Genomic DNA, 27,554 nt, shown 5'->3' with positions numbered 1-27,554 from the left:
GCATGTTTGGGTAATTTTCCTCTGTTCACTATGAAACAAAGTTGCTAAATAAAAAAATTAATGACCTTATAATATAGCAGAAAGAAATTTCAACCCCAATGAGAATGAGTGGGGTGTGGTCCAACATTTTGGAATTTTATTCTGGAATCAGAATTGTATCTAAATTAAGTTTGAATTTATCTGGAGTAAAGTGCATAATTGTAGTCACAACTTATCCTTTGTCTTACATGTTTCTTTTTATTTCAAATTTTATGAAGCAGTACAACATTTTTTGAAAAAAGGAATATTTTATATCACTGTATTCTTAATGTAAAAATAACTTGATTCGAACCAGCGAATTCTCAGTAAAGTTACCTATTTGCATCCATTTTTTAATCTACTGATATCACATCAAATGCAGTTTTTTTTAATGTAGTCATCACTCACTGATGATTATAAAAAGGTCGCTTGTCAAATGTGTTCTAAAATTCCCAATTTTACACAACTGGACATTGCATGGATCTATCACTGCCATTTTGCATGGATGGGAAGCTGTCTAGCAGGTTATTCAAAGTGCTTGGAATAGTTAATTGGGCAGAATTTTTCCACCCCTGGGATGGCAGGCTGGGAAGCAGGGATACGGGGAAAAACGCAGGGAGCTGTGGCAGGATGACCCCCCCAATGCAGTCCTGCCACCAGTGAATTTTCCTAATCGTGGGACCAGCTGCAAATCGGCAGCATATTTAAAGAATTAAATCTCTATTAAGTGCAATTTTTTTGGGCCACTGACATTTTGTCCCAACGTTGGGGTCCCAAAGCCTGTGGTAAAATCCTGCCTAACGAGTCAAACTATTCAGTTCTGCTTAGAGTTGTCAACTCGGGTTGGACATATTCCAGGAGATTTCATCACATGATGTGCTGCCTACAACCATCCCACTCCATGCTCCTGCTAACGACCTCCTGACAGGTCCAGTGTTGTGGATCACTGCCTTCCCAGGCCAATTGGAAAGTGAACAAATTCTTTATTATCCAATTGGATGATTCTTGACAGTCAAACAGACATTTTCCCCCATTTCTGATATTTTTATAATTTATAAAACAGAAGATTTTTTTCCTGGTGTGCTTGAATCCTTAATTTGTGGAAATTCCGAGACAATCTTGGATGGTTGGCAACTCTTATGTCTAATATCTACATCGCATGACAATGAAACAGTACACAACCTTCTGAACATTAAAAAATAAAATTGCCAGCTCAAAAAATACGAATTATTTTATTCTAAGAGACGTATTATATAATCCTTCACTTCACTTCCAGTTAAGAAGTCCTGACCTGTTCAGACAGCAACTGAATTCGGAGCTTGTATTCAAACTTATATAAGCAGCAGTTAAGAGACACTATGCTGACAACCTCCAGCCTAAATTTGACCAAGATTACCAACATCTAGCGGGATCAGGGAGCAGCAATACTTGGAATCCCTGTCTCCAAGATTCAGACTTCAGTTAAAAGACACACCTTCCTATGTTGAGCTCAACCGTTAGCCTGGATTTGGAAAAACTAAACTCCTAATCCATGCACGACAGTGGTGAGTGATTTCAAATCTAGACTGACACTTGGAAATCACTATGGTATATTTATACCTTTTCATCACTGCCACCCTGACCCCATCCCCCAAACCTCCCCCAATTTAGCTTGGCTCTTATCCCAAAGGATTACAGTCAGTCTCAAACTAAATGAGTTCAATTTGCAATGAAGGTGACTTCACATCATAAAAATGGTGCGCACTCAGCAGTAAATAAGCTATCAATGTGCAAAAGTAGAGTGCTCATGCAACTAAGATCTGACAAAAGATAAGATTAATTTTGCAAGGCTGGAATCCAGTTCGGAGGCATGCTCAATTTTGAGCATGGATAGAGAATTGAATGCTGCAGTCAATGTGCCTGACTTAAACCACTTCCGATTTTTCTGACATTCAGTTTAATCTCGGGGAAAATCAGGAGCTCTTCAAATCTGTGCCAGATTTCCAATCCATTAAGGGAAACGCCATTGCAGCAGTGCAGTTTTGCAGAACTTATCCTATTCTCACATTGTTGGAGTAGAGAATACCTTTCAAAGGTTTTGGATTAAGCCATATGACTGATAAATGTAAGGGAGCTTAGCACTGCATATAAGCCATTGCATAAAAGCTTTGGAAGGCATTAACACTGTTGTCACTTGGCATAAAATCCACAACATTTTTTGCTCCAAATTCTTTCTCGTACAATTACATTAATATTTACTATGAATTTACTACTAATATTATGAACAAAAGAGACAGCCATCTTAGTTTTCAGATAGCAATCTGCCTTCCTCTGAGTTTATGCAGTGCATAACTGAGCTACACAGACTAGGTTCGATCCTTGAATTATGCTGAGTTTAACTGATCTCAATGAGGGTCAGTATGGCTAGGATCACTCCAATTCCTCTCAAAACCGCACGATTAGGGCAAAGACAATGAAACATGGTTTCCTCTCCTGATGGCTATCTAGTGACCCCCTATTAGAAGTGTGCAGATGTGGAACTTGGATGAGGTCAGGTTCGGCTGCGATACCCATTCTTGTCAAATAGCTTGACACCTTGGGCAGAATTTTACTGGCCCCTGGTGGTGGGAACGGAAGCGGGGGGGAAGGTGGTGGGGGTGGATTGCTGGGGGTGGGGGGAGGGATTGGGGGCTGCTAAAAGTAGTGGGGAGCTGTGTTGGTACAACTTCCTACCACTGTCCCGCTGCCAAGGCATTTGCCAGTGGTGGGCTGCGATGAGGATTGGCTGCCTGCTCAACAGAGGCGAAGAAATAAAAGCCCTATTAAGGGCATTTTATGAAGCCACCGACATTTTGCTGATGGCAGGGCAACCCCATCACATGGGGAGGCTGCCAGGTTCATAGAGGTGGCCTTTGAATGACAGCCCGGGGGCCATCGGAGCCAGATGCTCCTTGGCCCAAAGAGGAACCTGCAGGCACGGAAGGCAGTCCCGATAATCCACCCAGAGGGGTTTCCCGACCATCCCTAGGCTCCCTAAATTTTCATTTTTGCTTACCTGTCTGAGGATGCCTCCGTTTTGAAGCATTCCGAGGTCTCTGACCTGCCTCAGCAGTGTCCACCTCTCCCAGTGGTGCTGCTGAGGCTTCACATCCGCCAGCCCTCTGATTGGGCTGGCAGCCTCAGGTGCTTGCTCGCCATCCCTAATTGGACAGCGTGCCTGCAGGTGGCCAATTAGGAGGCCAGCTTCAGTAAAATCACCAAGCCTCTCCACTGCCAGCATGCTCAGGCTCACGACCTGCTGTTCGGCTTGACGTCGGGATCCCGAAGCTCGTGGTAAAATTCAGCCCCTTGTGTCAAGACCCACACATGATCATGGTCACTTCGTTGTCTAGGCAACTGTACCTCTGCAAAGTACCAGTGCTTTCAGGAGAGGAAGGGAGGGGAGCAAATTGATGAGAATAAATTTAAAAGTAAACAAGCTGCGCTGTTACAAATTCTGGCACCAATGACATTGAAAAACTGCATAAAAATCAAAGTGACACAGACCTATCATATTCTTAATAAAACGTCCAAACGTTTTCTTCCAAGAACATATCCAGAATATCACTTTAGAAAACAAAAGTGCTTCTTAACCCAAAACTAGAAAAAAAGTTTTGAAGATTTCTTCCAATTTCAACAGTCAAGATGTCTTGAAGAAGAAATATATTGACAGTTCCTGGTTTTGAGATGAGCCCAAACCTTAGTTCACTGGAATGTCTCAAACAAATTTTCAGTGTGCTTCATATTCAGAGAATTGCATACATTCATGCTCAGAGATATGAAAGGAAGGCTTTTGGCTCAGATTCTGAAATTTAAAGTCATTTATAAATTGAGGTAGTTTTATTGATTGTGCTTCATATTCCTGAATGCCTTTTAGAGGCAGATCAGTAGCTGCTGTCAAGTCACAAGTAAATTGAGAACACAAGTCATCAGTGCTCAGCATATTGGATGTGTCATTCCCACATGTACCTACTTCAGAATTTTCTTCTTCGGTGTCGTTATTTAAGCAAAGTTTTACTGAACTCAGAGGAACGTCTGCACATTTCCAAAGCTCTATTTTTATCGTTTCTGTTTGGATTTCCTGGAATGTATCAAGATCGGGATGCAAGGTCTTTAGTATTGGGACATTTTCAGCATCATTGCTGCTGCTTGTTTCCTCGGTATCTTTTAAACTTGAAAACTGTTGGCATTGTAAATTATAAAGTATTGGGGCTCCAAGACTGCCCTGCTGTGTGGAGCTTGTACCACCCCTATTTTCAATAGATGATTGAACACAGGGTGGAAAGCTCCCAAAATCCTTATACGCACAGACATCTGTTTCTTTCATTAGGTTGTTATGCTCATAGCCTTCAGTACTCAAACCATTACTTTGATAGAAAATGCTTTCATCTGTATCAGTTACAGAGATACGTGAGTTGAGCTGTAATTTGGTGGTAAGATCTGTGCTCTGACATTTCAACTGATAATCATTTGAGCTGGCATCATGTAAAATGAATGAGATGTGATCGCCTTCTGGATTCTTATCGAGCTCTTGGCATTGAAGATTCACATGTAAATCCTCAGAAATAATGATCTATTCAGAAAAGAAAGACATTTCCTTAGTTTCAATGGTTATTTGAGTGAACTTTTGCTAAAACGAAATGTATCTGTTTAGTTATAGTTCAACATGCCAATGTGAACAAAGGTACATGGATTAATGATCTAATGTTCATCAACACAGCATATCCTAGGGATTGTAGTCACAGTGCAGTATCCATCCTTATCTTCTACCTCTCTAAACCTTTGACACGGTTGACCATTACATCACCGATCTCAACAATAACAACTTATATTTATAAAGGGCCTTTAAAATAGTAAAACAACCCAAGGCACTTCACAAGAGCATTATAAAACAAAATTTGGCACTAGACCACATAAGGAGATGTTAGGGCAGATGACCAAATGCTTAGGAACAGAGGAACATAAGAAGATAAGAGCAGGAGTAGGCCATTCAGTCCATCGAGCTTGCTCCGCCATTCAACACGATCAGGACTGATCATTCAATTCATTGCCTTTCTCCCTAATTAAAGAGGACTTAAGGAGCATCTTAAAGGAAGAAAGACAAGCAGAGAGGTGGAGAAGTTTAGGGAGGCAATTCCAGAACTTAGAACCTTGGCTGCTGAAGGCACAGCCACTAATGGTGGAATGATTAAAACTGGGGATGCTCAAGAGGCCTCCATTTTTTTTTATTCATTCATGGGATGTAGGCGTCACTGGCCAGGCCAGCATTTATTGCCCATCCCTAATTGCCCTTGAGAAGGTGGTGGTGAGCTGCCTTCTTGAACCACTGCAGTCCATTTGGGGTAGGTATACCAACAGTGCTGTTAGGAAGGGAGTTCCAGGATTTTGAACCAGCGACAGTGAAGGAACGGCGATATAGTTCCAAGTCAGGATGGTGTGAGACTTGGAGGGGAACTTGCAGGTGCTGGTGTTCCCATGTATTTGCTGCCCTTGTCCTTCTAGTTGGTAGAGGTCGCGGGTTTGGAAGGTGCTGTCTAAGGAGCCTTGGTGCATTTCTGCAGTGCATCTTGTAAATGATACACACTGCTGCCACTGTTCGTCGGTGATGGAGGGAGTGAATGTTTGTTGATGGGGTGCCAATCAAGCGGGCTGCTTTGTCCTGGATGGTGTCGAGCTTCTTGAGTGTTGTTTGAGCTGCACCCATCCAGGCAGGTGGAGAGCATTCCATCACACTCCTGACTTGTGCCTTGTAGATGGTGGACAGGCTTTAGGGAATCAGGAGGTGAGTTACTCGCCTCAGGATTCCTAGCCTCTGACCTGCTCTTGTAGCCACGGTATTTATATGGCTACTCCAGTTCAGTTTCTGGTCAATGGTAGCCCCTAGGATGTTGATAGTGGGGGATTCAGCGATGGTAATGCCGTTGAATGTCAATGGGAGATGGTTAGATTCTCTCTTGTTGGAGATGGTCATTGCCTGGCACTTGTGTGGCACAAATGTTACTTGCCACTTATCAGCCCAAGCCTCGATATTGTCCAGGTCTTGCTGCATTTCTACACGGACTGCTTCAGTATCTGAGGAGTCACGAATGGTGCTGAACATTGTGCAATCATCAGGGAACATCCCCAATTCTGACCTTATGATTGAAGGAAGGTCATTGATGAAGCAGCTGAAGACGGTTGGGCTTAGGACACTACCCTGAGGAACTCCTGCAGTGATGTCCTGGAGCTCAGATGATTGACCTCCAACAACCACAACCATCTTCCTTTGAGCTAGTTATGATTCCAGCCAGCGGAGTGTTTTCCCCCTGATTCCCATGGACCTCAGTTTTGCTAGGGCTCCTTGATGCCATACTCGGCCAAATGCTGCCTTGATATCAAGGGCAGTCACTCTCACCTCACCTCTTGAGTTCAGCTCTTTTGTCCATGTTTGAACCAAGGCTGGAATGAGGTCAGGAGCTGAGTGACCCTGGTGGAACCCAAACTGAGCGTCATTGAGCAGATTATTGCTAAGCAAGTGCCACTTGATGGCACTGTTGATGAAACCTTCCATCACTTTACTGATGATTGAGAGAAGACTGATGGGGCGGTAATTGGCCGGGTTGGACTTGTCCTGCTTTTTGTGTACAGGACATACCTGGGCAATTTTCCACATTGCAGGGTAGATGCCAGTGTTGTAGCTGTACTGAAACAGCTTGGCTATGGGCGCGGCAAGTTCTGGAGCACAGGTCTTCAGTACTATTACCGGAATATTGTCAAGGCCCACAGCTGTTGCAGTATCCAGTGCCTTAAGTCGTTTCTTGATGTCAGGCGAGTGAATCGAATTGGCTGAAGTCTGGCATCTGAGATGCTGGGGACTTCAGGCGGAGGCCGAGATGGATCATCAACTTGGCACTTCTGGCTGAAGATTGTTGCAAATGCTTCAGCCTTATCTTTTGCACTGATGTGTTGGGCTCCCCCATCATTGAGGATGGGGATATTTGTGAAGCCACCTCCTCCAGTTAGTTGTTTAATTGTCCACCACCATTCACGGCTGGATATGGCAGGACTGCAGAGCTTAGATCTGATCCGTTGGTTTTGGGATCGCTTAGTTCTGTCTATCGCATGCTGCTTACGCAGTTTGGCATGCAACTAGTCCTGTGTTGTAGCTTCACCAGGTTGACACCTCATTTTGAGGTATGCCTGGTGCTGTTCCTGGCATGCCCTCCTGCACTCTTCATTGAACCAAGGTTGGTCTCCTGGCTTGATGGTAATGGTAGAGTGGGGGATATGCTGGGCCATGAGGTTACAGATTGTGGTTGAGTACAATTCTGCTGCTGTTGATGGCCCACAGTGCCTCATGGATGCCCAGTTTTGCATTGCTAGATCTGTTCGAAATCTATCCCATTTAGCACGGTGATAGTGCCACAATACGATGGACGGTATCCTCAATGTGAAGGCGGCTCTTCGTCTCGACAAAGACTGTGCGGTGGTCACTCCTACCAATACTGTCATGGACAGAAGCATCTGCGGCAGGCAGATTGGTGAGGACGAGGTCAAGTATGTTTTTCCCTCGTGTTGGTTCCCCCACCACCTGCCACAGACCCAGTCTAGCAGCTATGTCCTTTAGGACTCGGCCAACTCGGTCAGTAGTGGTGCTACCGAGCCATTCTTGGTGATGGACATTGAAGTCCCCCACCCAGAGTACATTCTGTGCCCTTGTCCTCCTCAGTGCTTCCTCCAAGTGGTGTTCAACATGGAGGAGTACTGAGTCATCAGCTGAGGAAGGGCGGTAGGTGGTAATCAGTAGGAGGTTACCTAGCCCATGTTTGACCTGATGCCATGAGACTTCATGAGGTCCGGAGTTGATGTTGAGGACTCCCAGGGCAACCCCCTCCCTACTGTATACCACTGTGCCACCACCTCTGGTGGGTCTGTCCTGACGGTGGGACAGGACATACCCAGGGATGGTGATGGCAGTGTCTGGGACATTGTCTGTAAGGTATGATTACGTGAGTATGAAATATGTCAGGCTGTTGCTTGACTAGTCTGTGGGACAGCTCTCCCAACTTTGGCACAAGCCCCCAGATGTTAGTAAGGAGGACTTTGCAGGGTCGACAGGGCTGGGTTTGCCGTTGTCGTTTCCGTTGCCTGGGTCGATGCCGGGTGGTCTGTCCGGTTTCATTCCTTTTTATTGACTTTGTAGCGGTTAGGTACAACTGAGTGGCTTGCTAGGCCATTTAAGAGGGCATGTAAGAGTTAACCACATTGTTGTGGGTCTGGAGTCACATGGAGGCCAGACCAGGTAAGGACAGCAGATTTCCTTCCCTAAAGGACATTAGTGAACCAGATGGGTTTTTACAACAATCGACAATGGTTTCATTGCCATCATTAGTCCAGCTTTTAATTCCAGATTTATTAATTAAATTCAAATTCCACCTTCTGCTGTGGTGGAAGAGAAATTCCCTGGTCTCTCAGTTACTAGTCCAGTGACAATACTACTACGCCACCACCTACCCAATTGGAGGAAAGCAGATATCTTGGAGGGTTGTAGGGATGTAGGAGATTACAGAGATAGGGAGAGATGTGTCCATGGAGGGATTTGACAACAAGGATGAGAATATTAAAACTGAAGCATTGTTTAACTAGGAGTCAATGTAGGTCAGTGAGCATAGGGGTGATGGGTGAATGGGACTTGGTGCAAGTTGGGACACCGACAGCAGGGTTTTGGAATGACCTCAGGTTTATAGAGGGAAGAATGGGGTAGACCAGCCAGGAATGCAGGATCACCAACTCCCATATCTTGTGATTGGAACCCCCTACAATTACTGCACCCCCCCCCCCCCCTCACCCCTTACTGGTAATATCACCCAGACCTGCAAGAACCACCCTTTGTGATCATTGACAAACTCCCCCACGATCACCAACACAACCCACATGATCACCTACACCCCCTCCTGTGATCTCCGACCCCACCACGACTGCACCCCTCCTGCAATCATCGACCCTTCCCCGATCACTGTCTGCTCACCAGCCAAAGCCCCGCCCCTCCCCACCCCCCGCAATCACCGACCCTCCCTAATTGAACATCCTCCCACAATCACCAACCACCCCCAGCTCTGTAACCCTCTCCAAGATCAGCAATGCCATGTGATCACCAACTCCCACTTGCTATCACTGACACCACAACACCCCCCAACCCCCAATCACTGGCAACCCCAAACCTCAAATCTCTCCCAGTGATCATCCCCCCCACCACCACCCCCTCCATCTCATGATCTCTACCCTGAGGAGCAGGATACCTACCTGCTCCAGGGACTGCAACCTTTGCTATGGCATTCCCTGCCTGACGGAGCCAAGCCTGTCAATCAAGCTGGCTTCCGAACAGGGAAACTGCTAAGAAGAACACACACAGAGTAGTTAAAACACCACGGGCCAAAACTCCACCACCATCCACCCCCTCTTGGAAATCCCACCCCAGTAACTATTGGGCCCAATATCTCCAATGCTCTCTCTTCATAAACTCCAGCTCATATAAAATGTTGATGATTATTCAACACCTCAAATTTAAAATGATTTTACTTGTCTTTAAATCCCTGCATAGCTTCTCTATCGCTGGTACCACCTCCAGTCCTATTTCTGATCCTCTGGCTCCAGCCTCCTCCCTGTACTCTAACATTGATGGCCATGACTTCAGCTTCCAAAACCCCATCATCCAAAATTCTCTGACTAAATAGATGTCACTGTTCCTTTATCGTCACGGGGTTAAATTCCAGGAATGCCCCACCTAACAGCATTGTTTGGCTCCTTTTCAATTTCTTCATGCCTCTGTGACATGCTGTAATACAAGTTGTTTTATCCATGTTGACAATATAGTCACAGGGAACCTGCTTACTTGTTGTGCAAGGACATCGGTGCAAATTACATTCCAGTCGCAGCACAATAATAGCAAGTAATAAAATAAATGTACTCTGAACATTGCCTTTCATTTCGTTCTGGATCCAACAACACAATGACTGGTCACCCATCTCATTGCTGTTTGTGGGATCTTGGGCAAAAAGGCTGTCACGGTTATCTATCAAATGTGAATAACAATCTGAAATGAACTCCTTACAAGTGAAACATTTTGAGGAGTCTTTCCTTTCTTACAGTGTTTGATCACCTATTTCTCTGCTTAGCTTTCTGATGAAGAATCCCGTTCAAAACACTCTTCTATATTTCTCTTTCAGATGACAATTATAATGCCTTTGTTTCCTGTTTCATTTCTCATCACCTTTAATCCTGTTCGAAACCTCATTAGGCACCTTTTTAGAGCAGGGAAGCAACATAGCTTTACCTGCTTTAATGGAAGTCTGATCTACACATTTCCTATTCTCATTCCCTGTACTAAATTAATGATAACATGAATAAGTCAGTTCAATTTATTAAAGCAATTTAAATTAACATTCTGAGTCTGTGGTGCCAGTTTGGAGCATAACCTATCAACAGCAGATAGTGTTTTCCAATCATTATGGAAGCACAACAGTGTAGCCTCATAGTGTTATCTCCATCCCGATCAACTTAGATGATGTTATTCTCTATTCCTTATTATATCAGAAGGGCCCGGGTGTCATTTTGAACCTTTGTTATTTTTGTCTTCCACAGCTAAAATCCGTAAATCAAATGCATTTTGCTTAATCTAATAGTTTATCAAAATGCTGTTTTTCCACCAATTCTCTCCTGAAAGTATTCACTTCTTCCATGGGTATAGTTCCATTGGCACTGCAGTTACCCTCTAGTCCACCCTAATTCTCAACAGTGAGTGGCAGAAAGTTATTCGACTGTGAGAGCCCTCTTCTCACATCCAATACGCATGTTTGCAGCAGAGACTAATGAACAGCCATCAGCAGCAGAGTCCATTGAGGTCATGTACTGTTGCCTCAGCTGTGGCAGCCAATTCAGCGCAGATCAGGGACCGAACCTCATTTTCAAGGCTCAGCTACCTCATTGTATAAACTCATTGACTGATCAGAGAGCTGAGTTCCCCAAAGTTCAACCAATTCAATGAGATATTACAGTTCCAAAAGACCAAATAGAGGCAATGTGATTTACATACCAAGGATTTGGGAAGTTGCGACCGAGCCAAATGTAGGCAGGTAAATTCTTTCAGCATCCAAATCATAATGCCAACAATAATTGTACCTGCAATGACAATTATCACTGCTATCAAAGGTGCAATCCACAGCATATCTGTGAAGGAAGAGAAAACACAGACAATAAATTTAGGCACTGTTAGAAAGGTTTTTTTTTGTACTCAGAACTTAGAATTCTATGTGTTTAAAAACTGAGAAAAAGATTTTTTGCTCAGCGGAAGACACCTGAAAATAGTTGAAATTCCTGCAACGTTTTGAAAGGAAATTCATAACAAAAGTTGAACTTTATTGGTGCTTTGAAAGGAAGTCGAACATGTACAAGGACAGGAAAGCAGACAATTTCAAGGAAACCACAGGGGTTTGGCTTTCCTCAGAGCAGTCTGGACATGTGACCATGTTCAGGAAGGTTTTTCTTTTTCACTTTGGACCCTTTAAAAAGCCAGCGAGTTGGACAAAGGGCAAGCATTTGAAATCTGCCTGGAGCAAGAGAGGAAGTCCCAGAAAAGTGTTACCTCTCTCTGTAAAGGAATCCTACATCTCTTGAGAAGAAACACTGCATCCAGTGTGGTACCAGCTGCCTCCTGAGTTCTAAGAAATCCTGAAATCTGAAGAATTCTTCTACTGCTAGACTGCTGCTGACCCAAGCAGACCTGTTGCTACACCTTTGCTGAAAGACCTGTGTGACACCTGCTGCAGTTAAATTGCCGTGAATGCCTACCCATCACAGACTGTTCATCAACCTCGCCTGGAGAGATTATAAGTGGCATCTGACTATTCAACTCTGGGACACCTCACCGGACCGAACACATCCTACCAGAACGTGATAAACTCAATTATCTTTATTATTCCTTCTGTTCTTAAGAAACAGCTGTAAACCAAAATCCTTTTCCCCTGGTTAACTGTTTTTTTTTTATGTATGTGTGCATGCATAAGAGTTAAGGAAATAAGGAGTTTTTCATATATATAGATTTATCTTGTTATTAGTTAAAACTTATTATTGACTTATTATTTCTTTTCTAATAAATAGTTAATGTTGTTGTTTAAAGAAAACTGGTTTGGTGTACTTTATTCTGGGGAACAAATAGAGTATCTAATTTGGCTTTTCTTCAGCAGGTTGGAAACTTTACTTGATATGCTATGACCTGTGGAGCAGTGGGATTGAATTAACAGTGTATTACTCCCGCCTTGGTCATAACAGCACATAGATGGAGAAGTTATACAGAAAATGCCACAACAAACAAAGTCTTTGCATCTGATTAAAATGCCACTGCTATCTTCAGCTTATATGCTAATATGAGTAGATTTGCATTGCTCCTCATTTGGGCTATGTTGTGAGTATAAATTCCAGTCAGGGAAGTTTACGTAGACAGACAGATAGACCTCCAATGGGAAGTATTGTTACAGCCATTTAAATACACATAGTCCGATTGTACTATTGTATTGTTACATTTAATAATTTCTTGTAAATTTTGTGGCTTTGAATATTTTTATTATGCTAAAAGTCATGGGGGAAATGTTACCCCCAAAAAACAGGTGGGTTTGGATTGGGTGGAAGGTTAAAGGGCTAGAAATCTGTTTCCTGACCCCAATCCACCCACCTGGTTTTCATGGACATGGGATGGGGTGGTCAGCCAACCTGCTCCCTGGAAGCAGCCTGGCAATTTAAAAATTATAATGAGGTTGTATGCCTCATATTTATCCACCAATTCAAATTTAACTGGACAGCCTCAGGAAAGGCCTTCAACCTCCCCACCCACCCAGCCCCGCCGCAGAGGCCTCCAAGCTGCCTCCCACCCCAAACCCTCCAGCCTTCCATCTACCCCTGCCACTCCCCCCACTCCCAAGGCCTCCCAATCTCTCCACTGAAGTTTCTGATCTCACCCCAAGGCATCTGACCCCAACCCTGACCTCTGATCCCTCAACCCAGGATCACGACCCCCAACCCCAACCCTGGGGTCAGGGATTAGACACATCCCCCAGGAAGTTAAAGCCCCACACTGTGCAGGGAAACCCCAACTTCCAGTTTTCCTGTACAATATCAGGCCACCTTACCTCAACCCCACTCAAGGTGGGTCAGAAAGTTTACACCCCCCCACATATCTCCAGTTAGAGTATCAGGGTCATTTGAGACCTCAGGGGGAAGATGTCCCTGCCCTTTTGCGAGTCACCCTGAGCCCAGGTAAGGGTCCCATGCCCAACATTATGAGCCATGGCCAACGACAGAACCAGCGAATTTTCAGCAGCGATGGCAGAAGAGCTAGAACTTCGAGTGACAATGGCTGCTTACAGGCGGAGGATCCTTCAGGAAGAGGACTTGTGTTTTTCTTAAAGCACACATGAGCAAAGCAACAGAAAACCACCTCATGTACTTTTCCCTCGTCATATTGCTCATTTCTCATGGAAGTTAAAAAATGGGAAGCTCTAACAAGCAACTGAAGAGGAAAGCGCAAGACTGTGAGGCATGGAGAAATGAGCAGAGGTCTTGCCCTAGGGCAGATAACCACTACTACATATCTCCAGTACTAAGTTTCCGAGTTGGTGACAATTTAAGATGGCCAAAGGAATGATCAAAAAATGTTTCAAGTGATTAAATTTGTCAGGGGAAAATTGAATAACAGTTATTGACAGCCCTCATGGAAACTCTCAAAGGGAAAATATACTTAAGTTAAATGAATTCCCACTCCAAGACTTTTCAGCACAGGCTGATACTTCTGTGCAGTACTGATGGATTGCTGCAGTGCCAGAGGTGCCATATTTTGGATGAGGCTCAATTTTCCCTCTCAGGTGGACATAAAAGATCACATAGCATTACTTGATGAAGAACAGAAAAGTTCACCCAGTGTCCTGGCCAACATTTATCCCTCAAAAAACACCACCAAAAACAGATTATCTGGTGAATTATCTTGTTAAGGTTTGTGGGATTGTGTCTGTGTGCAGATTGGCATCCCGGTTTCCCTACATTGCAATAGTGACTACACTTCATTGGATGTTCCAAAACCTTTGCAGCCAGAGTTCATGAAAGGTGCCATACAAATTCAAATACTTCCTATATCAGAGAAGCCAGATTTAAATTGTAGTCATTTTGCCTCCTTGAGAAAAAGCTTCAGGCCAGGAGCCCCAGGTGCCATAAACAAAGAGATAGCCACACTTCTGCCAGTGCCAATCCGAGCTCTGAACACTGGCCAGCCTCAACCAAGCATCGAAAGCCTCAACCAATGGACCTTGTGATGGTTGTTTATCTGCAAAGCCTTAAACTAAGGCCCTCTGGGATGAAGAATTATTCTTACTTCACTGTTAGCAATTTGTTAACACTTTTATTGGTAACAGGATTGTTCTAAATTGAGCAAGATGTGAGAAAAATACATTATTCAGCACAATTCAATAGGGAAGCATAGAGTACAGAAGGAGGCCATTTGGCCCAACATGTCCATGCCAGCTTCACGGAGCTATCCAGTCAGTCCCACTCCCCCGCTCAATCCCCGTAGCCTCGCAAGCTTATTTTCTTCAAGTATTTATCAAATTTCCTTTTGAAGTCATTGATTGTCTCTGCTTCCACCACCCTTGCGAGTTCCAGGTCATTAACACCTGTTGCATAAAAAATTCTTCCTCGCATTCCCCCTGCATCTCTTGCCCAAAACCTTCAATCTGTGTTCCCTAGTCCTTGTACCATTAATTAATGGGTACAGTTTTTTCTTGTCCAACAAATCTAAGCCTATCATAATCTTGAATACCTCTATTAAATCTCCCGTTAATCTCCTTTGCTCTAAGGAGAACAACCCCGCTTTTCCAACTTAACCCTCATCCCTGGAACCATTCTGGTAAATCTCCTCTGCACCCTCTCAAGGACCCTCACATCCTTCCTGAAGTGTGGTGATCAGAATTGTATGCAATACTCCAGTTGGGGCCTAACCAGAGCTTTATAAAGGTTTCAGCAAAACTTCCCTGCTGTTGTACTCATTGCCTCTATTTATGAAGTCCACAATCCCATATGTTTTACTAACTACTCTCTCGGTATGTCCTTCAAAGGTCGATGCACATGCACTCTCAGGTCACTCTGTTCCTGCACACTCTTTAGAAATGTGCCATTAAGTATATATTGCCTCTCCCTATTCCTTCTGCCACTTGTCTGCCCATTCTGCTGACCTATCCATACCCTTTATAGGCAGTTCATATCAACCTCACTGTTTGGATACCTCAAAGTTTGGTGTCATCAGCAAATTTTGAGATTCTACTCTGTATTCCAAGATCCAAGTCATTTATATCTTCTTCTTCTTCTTTAGCTTCCTTATCGCGAGAGACAATGGGTAAGCGCCTGGAGGTGGTCAGTGGTTTGTCATTTATATATAGCAAAAAAAAAAGGAGTGGTCCTAGCACTGACCCTTGGGGAACACCACTGTCTACCATCCAACAGTCTGAAAAACAACCATTTACTACGACTCACTGTTTTCTGTCCTTGCACCAAATTTTTATCAAATTGGACACTGACCCTCCTATTCCATGACCCTCAATTTTGTTAACCAGCCTTTTATGTAGTATCTTATCAAATGCTGTCTTAAATTTCATATAAACTACATCCACAGCATTCCCTTCATCAACCTTCTCTGTTACTTCATCAAAAGTTCAATAAGATTAGTCGAGCATGATCTCCCTTTTACCAACTCAAACCTTTCCAAGTTCTGTTGATTTTTTCCCCTGATTATTGTTTTTAAAACCTTACTCACCACTGATGTTAAACTAACTGGCCTGTAGTTGCTCGGACTGTCTTTGTACATTTTCTTAATTAAAGGTGTCACATTTGCCACTCTCCAATTCTCTGGCATATCCCCTTTATCTAGAGAAGATTGGAAGATTAGGGCAAGACCTTCCACTATCTCCACCCCCACTATTTAGCAATCTGGGATGCAAGCTATCCAGACCCGTTGACCTATCTACCCTCAGCATAGCCAGATTTTTTAGTACTTGTCCCCTTTCAATTTTTACCCTACCCATTGCTTCTACTCTCTCCACTTCTACCGATATTTTGTAAGATTCTACTTCCTTAGTGAAAACTGATACAAAGTACTCATTAAGTATTTTAGCCTTGCCCTGCACCTCTAAGCATATATTATCCTCTTTGTCCCTAATATGCACCACTCCACCTCTTACTGCCCATTTACTATTTACATGCCTGTAGAAGATTTTTGGGTTCCTTTTTATGTTGAATACCATTCTAATCTCATATTCTGTTTTTGCCAGTCTTATTTTCCTCTTCACCTCCCCTCTCAACTTATTGTATATGGCCTGGTTCTCATTTGAAGAATTCACCTAACATGCATCATACACCCTCTTTTTTGTTCAGTCATAATCTCTACCTCCCTCGTCACCCAAGGAGCCCTGTTCTTGGTTCCCTCACCTTTCGCCCTTGTTGGAATGTACCTAGCCTGTTTCAATACAGCTCTTCCTGTCAGTCTTTGGTCCATTTTACCATGGCTAGATCCCTTCTAATCACATTGAAATTAGCTCACTTCTATATAAACCATAAAGATTATTTACCTGCATTTTGGGTTGAGGTAGTTCTGCAGATTTTTGTTGAATCCTTTGTGTGCCGATTTTGTGCTGACTCTAACTTTGCTACAACACAGTATGTAAACTTGGGTTTTAGATTTTCAAATCGATAATATCCTTTCCCCAACTTATCAGTCTCTACTTTAACATTCTGATGAGAAAAACACAGTCATTAATTTAACGTATGTTATACAAGTCATAAAACTGAGACACTTCTTGTCCTTAAACTGGATCAATATAATGTGGATGCTGGAAATCTGAAACAAAAACAGAAAATATTGTAAATACTGAGCAGGTTAGGCAGCATCTGCGGAGAAAGAAAAACAGATCACCAGACGAAAGGCCATCAACCTGAAACGTTAATTCAGTTTCTCTCTCCAAGGTTGCTGCCTGACCTCCTGAGTGTTTCCAACAGTTTCTATTTCTATTTGAATCCTTAAACTGATACATTAGATGCAACAGTTCTACACTTTGTAGATGTAGATATGTATGTATATACACAGCAAAACAGTACAAATGATTTATACCACAGAAATGCTTCAGGGTAAAGTTAAAGCTAATGTCCTCATATTTTGTTTCTATATTAACAGTGAAAATGAAACCTTGAAAATGATTTTCAGTCATGGGGTCCAAGTTTCCTAAGTAGAGGGATTGGATGGATGTAATGAGGTCAGTAGGCAATTCATAAACATTTTTGATCGGACTTTGCAAGCCAAGTTGAACAGCACACATTTTTCATCCCTCATATCAAAACCTTGTGTCGGGAACCATAAGGTACACCAGAAAGATTTAGCAGTGCAGAAGCCTGAATTACCACATTTCTTCCAGGTAGGCGAACACTCACCCAGCAATGTCTTGTAAGTGGTGTGGATGTTGTTATTAAAGGTGTTATTTTGCTAAATATAATTAAAGAACATGGGAACAGGAGTAGGTCATTTAGACCCCTAAGCCTGTTACAACATTCAGTTAGATTGTAGCTGATCTGTATCTTAAATCCATGTAGCTGTGGGCAATATAGTTAGTAAAAGGTGACTTCATACATGCTTGGCTGGGACAGCATTTGTCTATGAGTTAAGCTTAATTCTTACCACAGCAAAAAGACAAAATTTTAAAGTGTACTTTGGTTCCAATTCGGTCTTGAATAGGAGAGCAGAATGGGCTGTTTTGATGATGGCCAAGTTCCTATTCTTCTTTAGTGGCACCACATTTGTTAAGAATATACAGGTGCATGGCATGCCTATCATATATTTTACATATGTTATATATATATTATACATATCCTCAAAACCATATATTTTTTACACCATGTATATGTCTTGAGTCTTAATAGAAATTTAACAAAAAATGAAACAAATCTTTCCAGAATAGCATGAATAATTGTTCATAATTACCGCATACTGTTTGCTGTCTTTGTCGAGTAAGATAACAATATAAGTTAATAACCGATCAATATCATTCACTTTCTTTAGTTTATCATTATCTTTTCGCTTGTGTGGAGTCAGAGGCATGTCAAGAGTAACTTCAATGATCTGATTATTGCTTCTCACATTGATAATCGGTGGACCCAAGATGGCTGTATGAAATTTAAAAAAAGCATTAATAAAGTACCAGAGACATGAAAGTATCTGAAAGGATGTGGACATTTTTAGTGTAGGATAGTGTCACTGTCTTTGGTTTTTTGACAGGTATTGTCTTGAGTTCAGTGTCATTCTTCACTCCTACAAGCAGACCTGGTATTCCTTACAATCAAGAGTACCCCTTTCTCAGTCCAATATCTAGCTAAACAATAGCATGACCCTGGGATTGTAACATACTACATACACCAGTTAACATAATGCATTGCAACTGTCATGTGAATTCTCCTTCCCTTACAGTTGGCAGACTATTAAAGCACTCGACTGAGACAAGCTTTGAACAAATAAATAATTTATTTCCATATAATTAATGAACAAAAATTACATAGTTTTCACAGATATATTTTCCCTATACTCCATTCTATGTAAAACAACTCACCTTCTTTCTAAATATAATCTCTTACCATATATTTATTTGCTATAACCTCAGATTTGCAGATCTGGTTTATCAAGCAGGCATGGAAATGTAAAAACTACTTAATTTTACAGCTGCTGACTTTGTATTACTAGTCTTTACACTCTCTTTTTAAGAACTGTCACCCTAAGTCTATGAGTTGGATTTTACGTTGGGCGGACGGGAGTTGGCCACCGATGTAAAAGTCGGTGGCGAACCCGCTTCTGCCTAGCCCGGGGAGCCATCAGAAATTTTACGGGCCCCCGGCTTTAATTGTTCCGAGGCGGGCCTTCCACTGGAAGCGATGGCTACTGCTGGGACTGCAACCCAGACAAGGACACGGAGCCAGGACAGCTGGTAAGTTTGGGTTGCCTCGCCAGAGTAATCGGTTGGGCCGTTTAGGGAAGCAGGGGCGGCCCTCAATCGGGCACCCTGTGCCCGATTGCCAGGGCCCCCCCCCCGGCCCCGGACGCCTGCTTGCCACAGGTAAAATCCCCATGGAGGTGGGCAAAGGCCCTTATGTGGCCGTTAAGTGGTCACTTAAGGGTCTTGATTGGTCTGGGGCAGGCAGCCCATTTCCCCCCCGCCCTATGTAAAGTGGGGCGGAGGCAGCAGGTCGGGAAGGCCTCCGGAGCCTACCATGCAATTTTATGCCACATCATTGCCACCATCTGGCTCGCTGGGGTGGCGTAAAATTCCGGCCTATGTGTCTGCACAGTAAACTGCCAACCACAGAGAGGACATGCCCTCTCTTTAAAGGACTTGGTGATAGCTGTCAATCAAAGTCACTACCTCCAGGTTGAGGACCTACCCCAGGACCAGTGAGTCTGCCTCCTACACCCCGACTGTGCAAATTGAATAGAACAAAGCTTTAAGCAATCAGATATCATGATGGTACACCTGCAGAAAAACAGAGCCATTACCAAACAAGCGCACAAGGTGTTTGAGATTGTAAATAACTGCTGGTTTCAGACCCAGTATTGTGTGCACCAAAATAAACCTACATCTTCAGGAGAAAACAGTCTGTTTTGAGCTGATAATTTCTGCTGACATGCTACTTCTCACAGCACTGGGACTATATAAGTCATAAAATTTAAAATAGGCATCAATCCACTTCACCAAAAACAACAAGGCGAGTAGAATGTTATTTCTTTCATAGATTTTCCTTAATTGTCCCAAAACAATGAGAAGATGCTAATCCACTAAAATTTCTTGTGGCTAGAAATTACGATTGACAATATTAGTAGAAAAATATTCAATGTGTTCAGATGACATTGCTTCATCTGCTACGTTAGCAGAAGTTTTGTCAGAGGGAGCAATTGAGGCAGAAATCATTGTGGGTAATTAGGGTTGGGTGAGAAGGTAAAACGTTAAAATCTGAACTAGGAACCCAAGCCACCTCGAACTCTTCTGGTTTTAATGGAGGTGGAACAAGGAGACAGCGACCAGTCCGCTCTCGGCCAGTAGATCAGTCGTTGAAAACTTTTTACGAGGCTGCAACTCTTCATTTTAACAGAGTTTCTATTTCTAACCCATGTTGGCAAGGTTTCTCTATCCTCAGGAAACCTGGCAGGTAAAAGGAGGTGAGAAGGGCTGAATACATCAGGGAGGTGCATTTACAGCACTGCTTGTGGGCCAGGAGGAGCAGGAGTGTTCCCAACAACCCCACCTCCATGATCTCCATGCCCAAACCTCCCCCTTCACTGATCCCCTTGTGATCACCAACTTCCAACTGATCCCTGACCCACCTAATCACAGAGAACCCCCCCCGCCCGCCATCACTGACCGCCCCATCACCGATCTCCATCACTGACCCCCAATCTCTGACTCCCCCTCCGACCTCCCTCCCCCCCCACCCCCCAATCTCACCTCTGATCTCCGAAACCCGCTGCAGTCTCTCCCTAACCTTTGCAATCTTCGACCCACAATCATCCCGACCCTGCCAACCACACTGCATCCATCTGCACCACCAGCTCACAGCCCCGACAATCTCTACTCCCAGAAACCACTAAACCAAACGACGCCTGCGCTGCAGCTCTGTGCTGCAGGATTTCCACACCTGTCAGACAGCCAAACCTGTCAACCTGGCTTCCAGGCAGGGAGTTTGTTTTAAAAAACACACATGCAAGGTGTTGGGGAAGCCTGGACTTCTGGGTTGCCTGAACATAACTTCTCCCCCATTTCCGAAACCACACCCCAGTAAATATCGGGCCATTCTGCCTTCTGAGGACAAGCAGCTAAATATGAGAAAGACTTGCATTTATGCAGCACCGTCTACATTCCAAACCACTTTATAGCCTATGAAATACTTATAAAGTGTAGTCACTCTTGTAATATAGAAAACATGTCAGACAATTTGAGCACAGCATGATCCCACAAACAACAATGAAATAATAATCAGATAATTGGTTTTAGTGATGTTGGTTGGGAAAAGAAAAAAGAAAAGAAAGTCTTGCATTCATATAGCGTCTTTCACCATCTTAGGACATCCCAAAGTATTTACAGCCAATGAAGTACTTTTCAAGTGCAGTTACTGTTGTCATGTAGGAAATGCAACAGCAAATTTGCACATACCAAGCTCCCAAACGTGATGACCAAATAATCTATTTTTTAGTGATGTTGATTGAGGGATAAATATTGGCCAGCAAACTGGAGATGATTCCCTACATGTCTTCTCAATAGTGTTATGGGATCTTTTGCATCCACCTGAGGGGGCAGACAGGGCCTTGGTTTAACATCTCATCTGAAGGATCGCACCTCTGACAATCCAGGACCCAGATTTAGTGCTCAAGTCTCTGTGCTTGGACCCACGGCCTCCTGACTCAGAAGAAAGACTGCTACCAACTTTTATTTAATTATTTTGTGGGATGTGGGAGTCGCTGGCTAGGCCAGCATTTATTGCCCATCCCTAATTGTCCTTGAACTGAGTGGCTTGCTAGGCCATTTCAGAGGGCATTTTGTAAGAGTCAACCACATTGCTGGAGTCACATGTAGGCCAGACCAAGGTAAGGATGACAGATTTCCTTCCCGAAAGGAAATTAGTAAAGCAGATGGCTTTTTTTAAACAATCAACAATGGTTTTATGGTCATCATTAGACTAGTTTTTAATTCCAGATTTATTAATTGAATTCACCATCTGCCATGGTGGGATTTGAACCCATGTCCCCAGAGCATTAACCTGGGCTCTGGATTACTAGTCTGGTGACATTACCACTATGCCACCCCCTGTCCACTGTTGACAAATTTGATATATTTCAAACAGAGGACAATGCAGGGATATATATGAGGAGAGTAGGGCAGTGGAATTAATTCTGTATTAATCTATCAAAGATCCAATGGGGCAAAAGGCCTTCTTCTTTGCTGTAAACTATAGTTTTTTGCAGATGTTAACTAAATAGTTTATGGATTTATTGCTAAGATCATTTAACAGTAATTTCAAGCCATTAATCTTTAGGCAAAGTCAGTCTGCTTTATTAGCATTAGAATTGTAAAGGGAGTCCAATGAGCTTCCTAAAAAAAAGCTGAAAAAATAGATTAGCACCGATTGCGGTTAAGCTTCAGCTGGTGTGAAGCCCAAAGTGCGTGAGACGACCTCCTCAAGGTCATGATCAAGTCAACAAATTCAGACGAGGGTCACTTGATGCTTCTGCACTGACATAACACCAACACCACATGAGAGAGCAGGAACTGCAGTGCAATTGCCCCGGCATTCACGTGAGCTTTAAGGTCTAGTACCCACCTAAGCTTTTTGCTACCACTGTAAAGATATCATCATTACATCAGATATGATCAGCTAAAGGAGCATGACAAGGTCAATCCAGTCTCAACTATATAGAACTGCATAAGACAGCCAGTGGCGTTTCCATCCGTCTATGCTGTACATCAGATTATATACTGAACCAGCCAATACAACCATATTTCTGAAGGGGTAACACGTCATAGAGTCATAGATCCTTACGGCACAGAAAGAGGCTATTTGGACTGTTGAGTCCATGCGGCTCTCTGTAGAGCAATCAAGTCAGTCCCATTCCCCCACTCTATCCCTGTAGTCCTGCAAGTTTTCCCTCAAGTACCCATTAAATTTCCTTTTGAAATCATTTATCGTCTCTACTTTCAACACTTTCGTAAGCAGTGAGTTCCAGGTCATTACCACTCGCTACGCATTAATGTTCTTCCTCATAATCCACTTGCAGCTCTTACCCAAAGCCTTAAATCTGTGTCCCCTGGTCCTTGTACCATCAACTAATGGGAACTTTTTCTAAACCTGTCATAATCTTGTACACCTTTATCAAATCTCCCCACAAATCCTTTACTCCAAGAACAACCTCAGCCTCTCCAACCTAACCTTGTAGCTAGATTTCCTCATCCCTGGAACCATTCTGTTAAATCTTCTCTGCACCCTCTCAAGGACATTCACATCCTTCCTAAGAACCGAATACTATACCCTGGTTGTGGACTAACCAGAGCTTTATAAAGGTTCAGTCAGCATAACTTCCCTGCTTTTGTACTCAATATCTCTATCATTGAAGCCCAAGATCCCATGTGCTTTGTTAATTACTTTCTCAATATGTCCTGCCATCTTCAAAGACCTGTGCACATGAACACACCCCCCCACCCCCCACCCCCCCAGATCCTACTGTCCCTCCACGCTCTTTAGAACTGTGGAATTAAGTCCTTCTGCCAAAATGCATCAACTCATACTTCTTTGTTATTATGGACAGGTGAGAAGTGGTCTGGGTGACTTCCACTTTTCACCTCTCAACTGACTGCGGATAGTGTTTTAAAAGTAGGGTTTTGTCCCTGAATGTTTTAAGGGTCAAATAAATAGACAAACAACAGGTTTTTTTAATAGGTTAAACAAGATAAATATTTTTTACACAATAACCGAAAAATATTCTGAACTTCACTCACTCACGCATTCACATAGATACACACAGACAAAAAAGGGTACCATGCAATTATCATAAAAGAGAAGCGTTTTGGGAGGAAATCTTTCCACAGTGCAGGCCTGAGTGTTTGTCCTTTTGAAAAGGACAAAGTGTCGCAGGCTCCTTGTGGCTAAGCCTCAATCCAAAGTTACTGGTGGGAAATCACGTTCACTTTCACAGATGGGGAGTTCCAAAGCCACCTTGCAATTTCTCTGCTGCAGTAGTTAAAAGATATTATCAGCAGGGCTCCAGCTTAGTTGGAACTGTCTCACAGCTGTTATGGTTGGAAAAGGCTCATTGTTCTCTCTCTCTCTCTTCAGAGAAATACCTTTTAAAGGTAGAAACTTGTCAGGTTGGGTGTCAGTCAGGTGACTAAGGGCTTATTTTCCTAGAGTGATTCATACAATATTCCAGGATATGGGAACCATTGAGACATGATGGCATCTGGATGTGGTCCATTTTGATAATTAGATGTTATTTCACACCTATTATTTTGGACTTGGCTTCAGAGTCAGTCTGTCTACAAAAGTCTTTGCTAGCTCCACTCCTGCAGACAGGAGTTGTTAGCATGGAATGGGCCGTTTTCCATTTCAGTGTGTTTTCCCAAAAGCTAATTCAGATGTGGATAATGAGTTTCACCTGCAACAGACAAGCATGTTTCTTGTACAGGAGGGCCACTTGACTTCTATTCCATCTTGTTTGTATTATAAATGTTGTCATTTTTTGTAGTTCTGTTCAACGGTTGGCTTTTATTTCATGTTTCATCACTGTTCCCTCTGTGAGCATGACACTGTATAAAGTTCCATCTGCCACTTGTCTTCCCATTCTACTCGCCGATCTAAGTCCTGTTGCAGACAATTGGTATCATTCTCACCACCAAGTTTTGAAATTTTGAAATGTTACTCTCTATTCCAAGATCCAAGTCATTTATATATTTCAAAAAAAGCAGTGGTCCTAGCACTGACCCTTGGGAAACACCACTGTCTACCATTCTCCAGTTCAAAAAATAGCCATTTATCATGACTCACTGTTTTCTGTCCTAAAGCCAATTTTTTATCCAAGCTGAGACTGACTCTCCTATTCCATGAGCCTCAATTTTGTTAACCAGCCTTTTATGTGGTACCTAGTCAAACGCTTTCCTAAAATCCATCGACTGGATTTCCTTCATCAACCCTTCCTGTTACTTCATCAAAATATTCAATTAGATTAGTCAAACACAACCTACCTTTTATAAATCCATGCTGGCTCTCCTTAATTAACTCAAAACTCTCCAAGTGCCTGTTAATTTTTTCCCTGATTATTGTTTCTAAATTCTACATCAGGGATGTCCAAAATCCAGCCCGTCAATCTGCTCGTAGCTCGGCTCTGATTGACGGCTCCTACTGCACATCAGGCGGAGGGGGTAGTCAGGACCCATGTCTGATGGGCGGGGGGGCCCTGTCTGTAATTGGTCACTCCCTGTGACTGACAGGGGCTGCCCGGGCAGATTGCTGGAATGCGGCGCAGGCGCCCTGCGATCGGCCGCCTCTGCTGCTTTCGCACAATTTAATAAATGTCCAGTATCCTGCACACTTGGCAGGTTGCTGTCTCCATCCGCATGGTAATTAACCAGTTCTGGGAATGGCTGCTGCAGAGAATGAGGAACAGGGAGCGGGGAACAAGGAGCGGGGAGCAAGAAACACTGAGAGGGGAACGAGGATCACCAAGCGGGGAGCACCGAACGGGGAGCGGGGAGTGAGGAATACTGAGCCGGGAGCGGGGAAAACTGAGCAGGGAGCGGAGAACACTGAGCAGGGAGCGGAGAACACTGAGCAGGGAGCGGAGAACACTGAGCAGGGAGCGGAGAACACTGAGCAGGGAGCGGAGAACACTGAGCAGGGAACATGGAGCAGGGAGCAAAGGAGGCACAGAGATGGGGAGAGAGAGACAGAGAGAGGAGAGAGGGGAGGAGAGAGCCAGAGAATCATAGAGTCATTTAATTACGGCACAGAAGGAAACATTCAGCCCATCGAGTCCATGCTGGCTCTCCATGGGGCTGTGCAGTTAGTCCCACTCCCAGCTTGATCCCTGCAGCCCTGCAAGTCTAGTTCCATCCAACTTCCTCTTGAAATAATTGATTGTCTCCGCTTCCACCACCTTTGCGGGCAGCGAGTTTCAGATCATTACCACCCGTGCTGTAAAAAAGCGCTTCCTCATATTCCCCCTGCATCTTTTGTCCAAAACTTTCAATCTGTGTCCCTTAGTCCTAGATGGGGGAGAGGGAAGGAAAGAGAGAGAGAGACAGAGACACAGAGTGAGGGGAGAGAGGGGACAAAGATCAAGGTCTCTCCTGACAGATGGAGATCTATCCAGAATATTCTGCATCACTACATCAAGTGTGCGGGCAGAGATTGACTACTTATGCAAGTAAAAATAATGCCATGTATGTCACGAAATCAGTTTTGAATATAGTGACGAGAAAGTAAATCACTAAATTTGTATTCTTATCTAAAGCTTCTTTCCAAAAATCCACATTTGTTGTTGTTTTGATAGCTGGATAAACTTTTAATGCCTTTTTTTCTGAAATTTGCACGCTGGCCCCCAATTGTAAAAGGGTAAAAATTGTAATGTTGCCTCTCACACGAGGGACAACCCTGTTCTACATAATTCCAACGTCAACATTATTACACACATTATAACAATAATAGTTCAGTAACTATTTATCCCATTTGTCATATGTCAATATTTCCTATATTAAAACAGATAAAGTGGTTAAAGCATATCTACTCAATTTATTCAGTAAAATCTAGTGCTCCACCCCAAAGTGACATATTTCCCCTTGTTTCTTAACGTCATTGTTAATGCCGAGAGGAACAGCTGCACCCATAGAATGTTTTCATCCTACAGTATCTGCGGCATATCTTCATGATGACTCACCCTGTCTAGATACATTTCTTTCAAAAAATAACTTTGAAACCTGAATGAGAGGAACAGTGATGAGTTCAGCATGCTTGCATTCCTGAACAGACAACATACACTACATTAAGAGTATATTCAAAAGATGGGTCTCTCAATTCTGAAACAATTAAACAAATTGTTAAGAAAACCTGCTGTGCTAAAGGAGGATTTTTTAATTAATCGATTGGAAAGCTACATTAAACTTTTAATGAAACAGAAAGAGCTGGAATTCTGCAGTTAACTTTTTTAAAAAGCTGGCAGCCAGGATGGCCACCACAATTTGCATTTGAACATCTTGCACATTCCAAGGCCTCAAACAGGAGGCACATGTCTGATGAGCCTGTACCCAAAACAATGGCTTGCTCTTTTGGGTGAACCACAGGAGATTGCTTTCATTAGCAGGACATTCAAAGCCATCCTGCAACATTGACCTGAAAGGGATAACCCTTTAACATCCTGAGACTTGAGCGACTGAAATTCCTAAACTTGAATCTCATTCAAATATTTTAGACTGAGGCAGTCATGTGACTGTCTGTCCATCTCTGTGAAAGCTGGGAGTTTTCCTTGCACAAAGCAGACAAGTCAGTGACTCTTTCTGTGCAGAAGCCAGAAGGGATGTCCCCCTCTCTCTCTCTCTCCAGAAGTCCTTGTGTGAAGCCTAGCTGCTGGCTGCTGGATCCAAGACAAAGACACCAGGGAAGAAAGCTGCCTACAAGAAAAGCCTGAACCAGGTGAGCCACCACAAACTGCACATTTACCAGCCAAAGGCTTCAGGAACACAACTTCAACTGGAGGACAATAGAATCATGCAACCACACAGACTGTGCATTAATTGTTATTTGTTCTGGACTCTAATCCAACCACAAATCTACCAGTCATCACTCTGTAACCTATTTGCATGTGCATGATTCTCGTGTGAGTGTGTGCATGAATGTGTAGCATAATTTTATTAAGATCAGATTTAGATTGTTAA

General features: G+C 43.3%; 1 protein-coding gene across 1 annotated transcript in view; it reads right to left on the bottom strand.

Moving 5' to 3' along the window:
* Positions 1-227: 227 nt before the first annotated feature.
* Positions 228-27,554, bottom strand: part of LOC137377736 (interleukin-20 receptor subunit alpha-like) — a 51,806-nt gene continuing 24,479 nt past the window's right edge. The window contains exons 5-8 of the mRNA XM_068047723.1: positions 18,080-18,261; positions 16,677-16,839; positions 11,108-11,241; positions 228-4,609 (exon numbers count right to left, since the gene is read on the bottom strand). Coding sequence (XP_067903824.1) covers positions 3,767-4,609; positions 11,108-11,241; positions 16,677-16,839; positions 18,080-18,261 — 1,322 coding nt within the window. The 3' untranslated portion in view covers positions 228-3,766. The remainder of the gene's footprint in view (positions 4,610-11,107; positions 11,242-16,676; positions 16,840-18,079; positions 18,262-27,554) is intronic.

The sequence above is a fragment of the Heterodontus francisci genome, chromosome 15 (assembly GCF_036365525.1).
Source record: "Heterodontus francisci isolate sHetFra1 chromosome 15, sHetFra1.hap1, whole genome shotgun sequence".
Taxonomy (NCBI): domain Eukaryota; kingdom Metazoa; phylum Chordata; class Chondrichthyes; order Heterodontiformes; family Heterodontidae; genus Heterodontus; species Heterodontus francisci.
The sequence above is the reverse complement of the archived record's forward strand: the minus strand, read 5'-3'. Positions and strand labels throughout refer to the sequence as shown.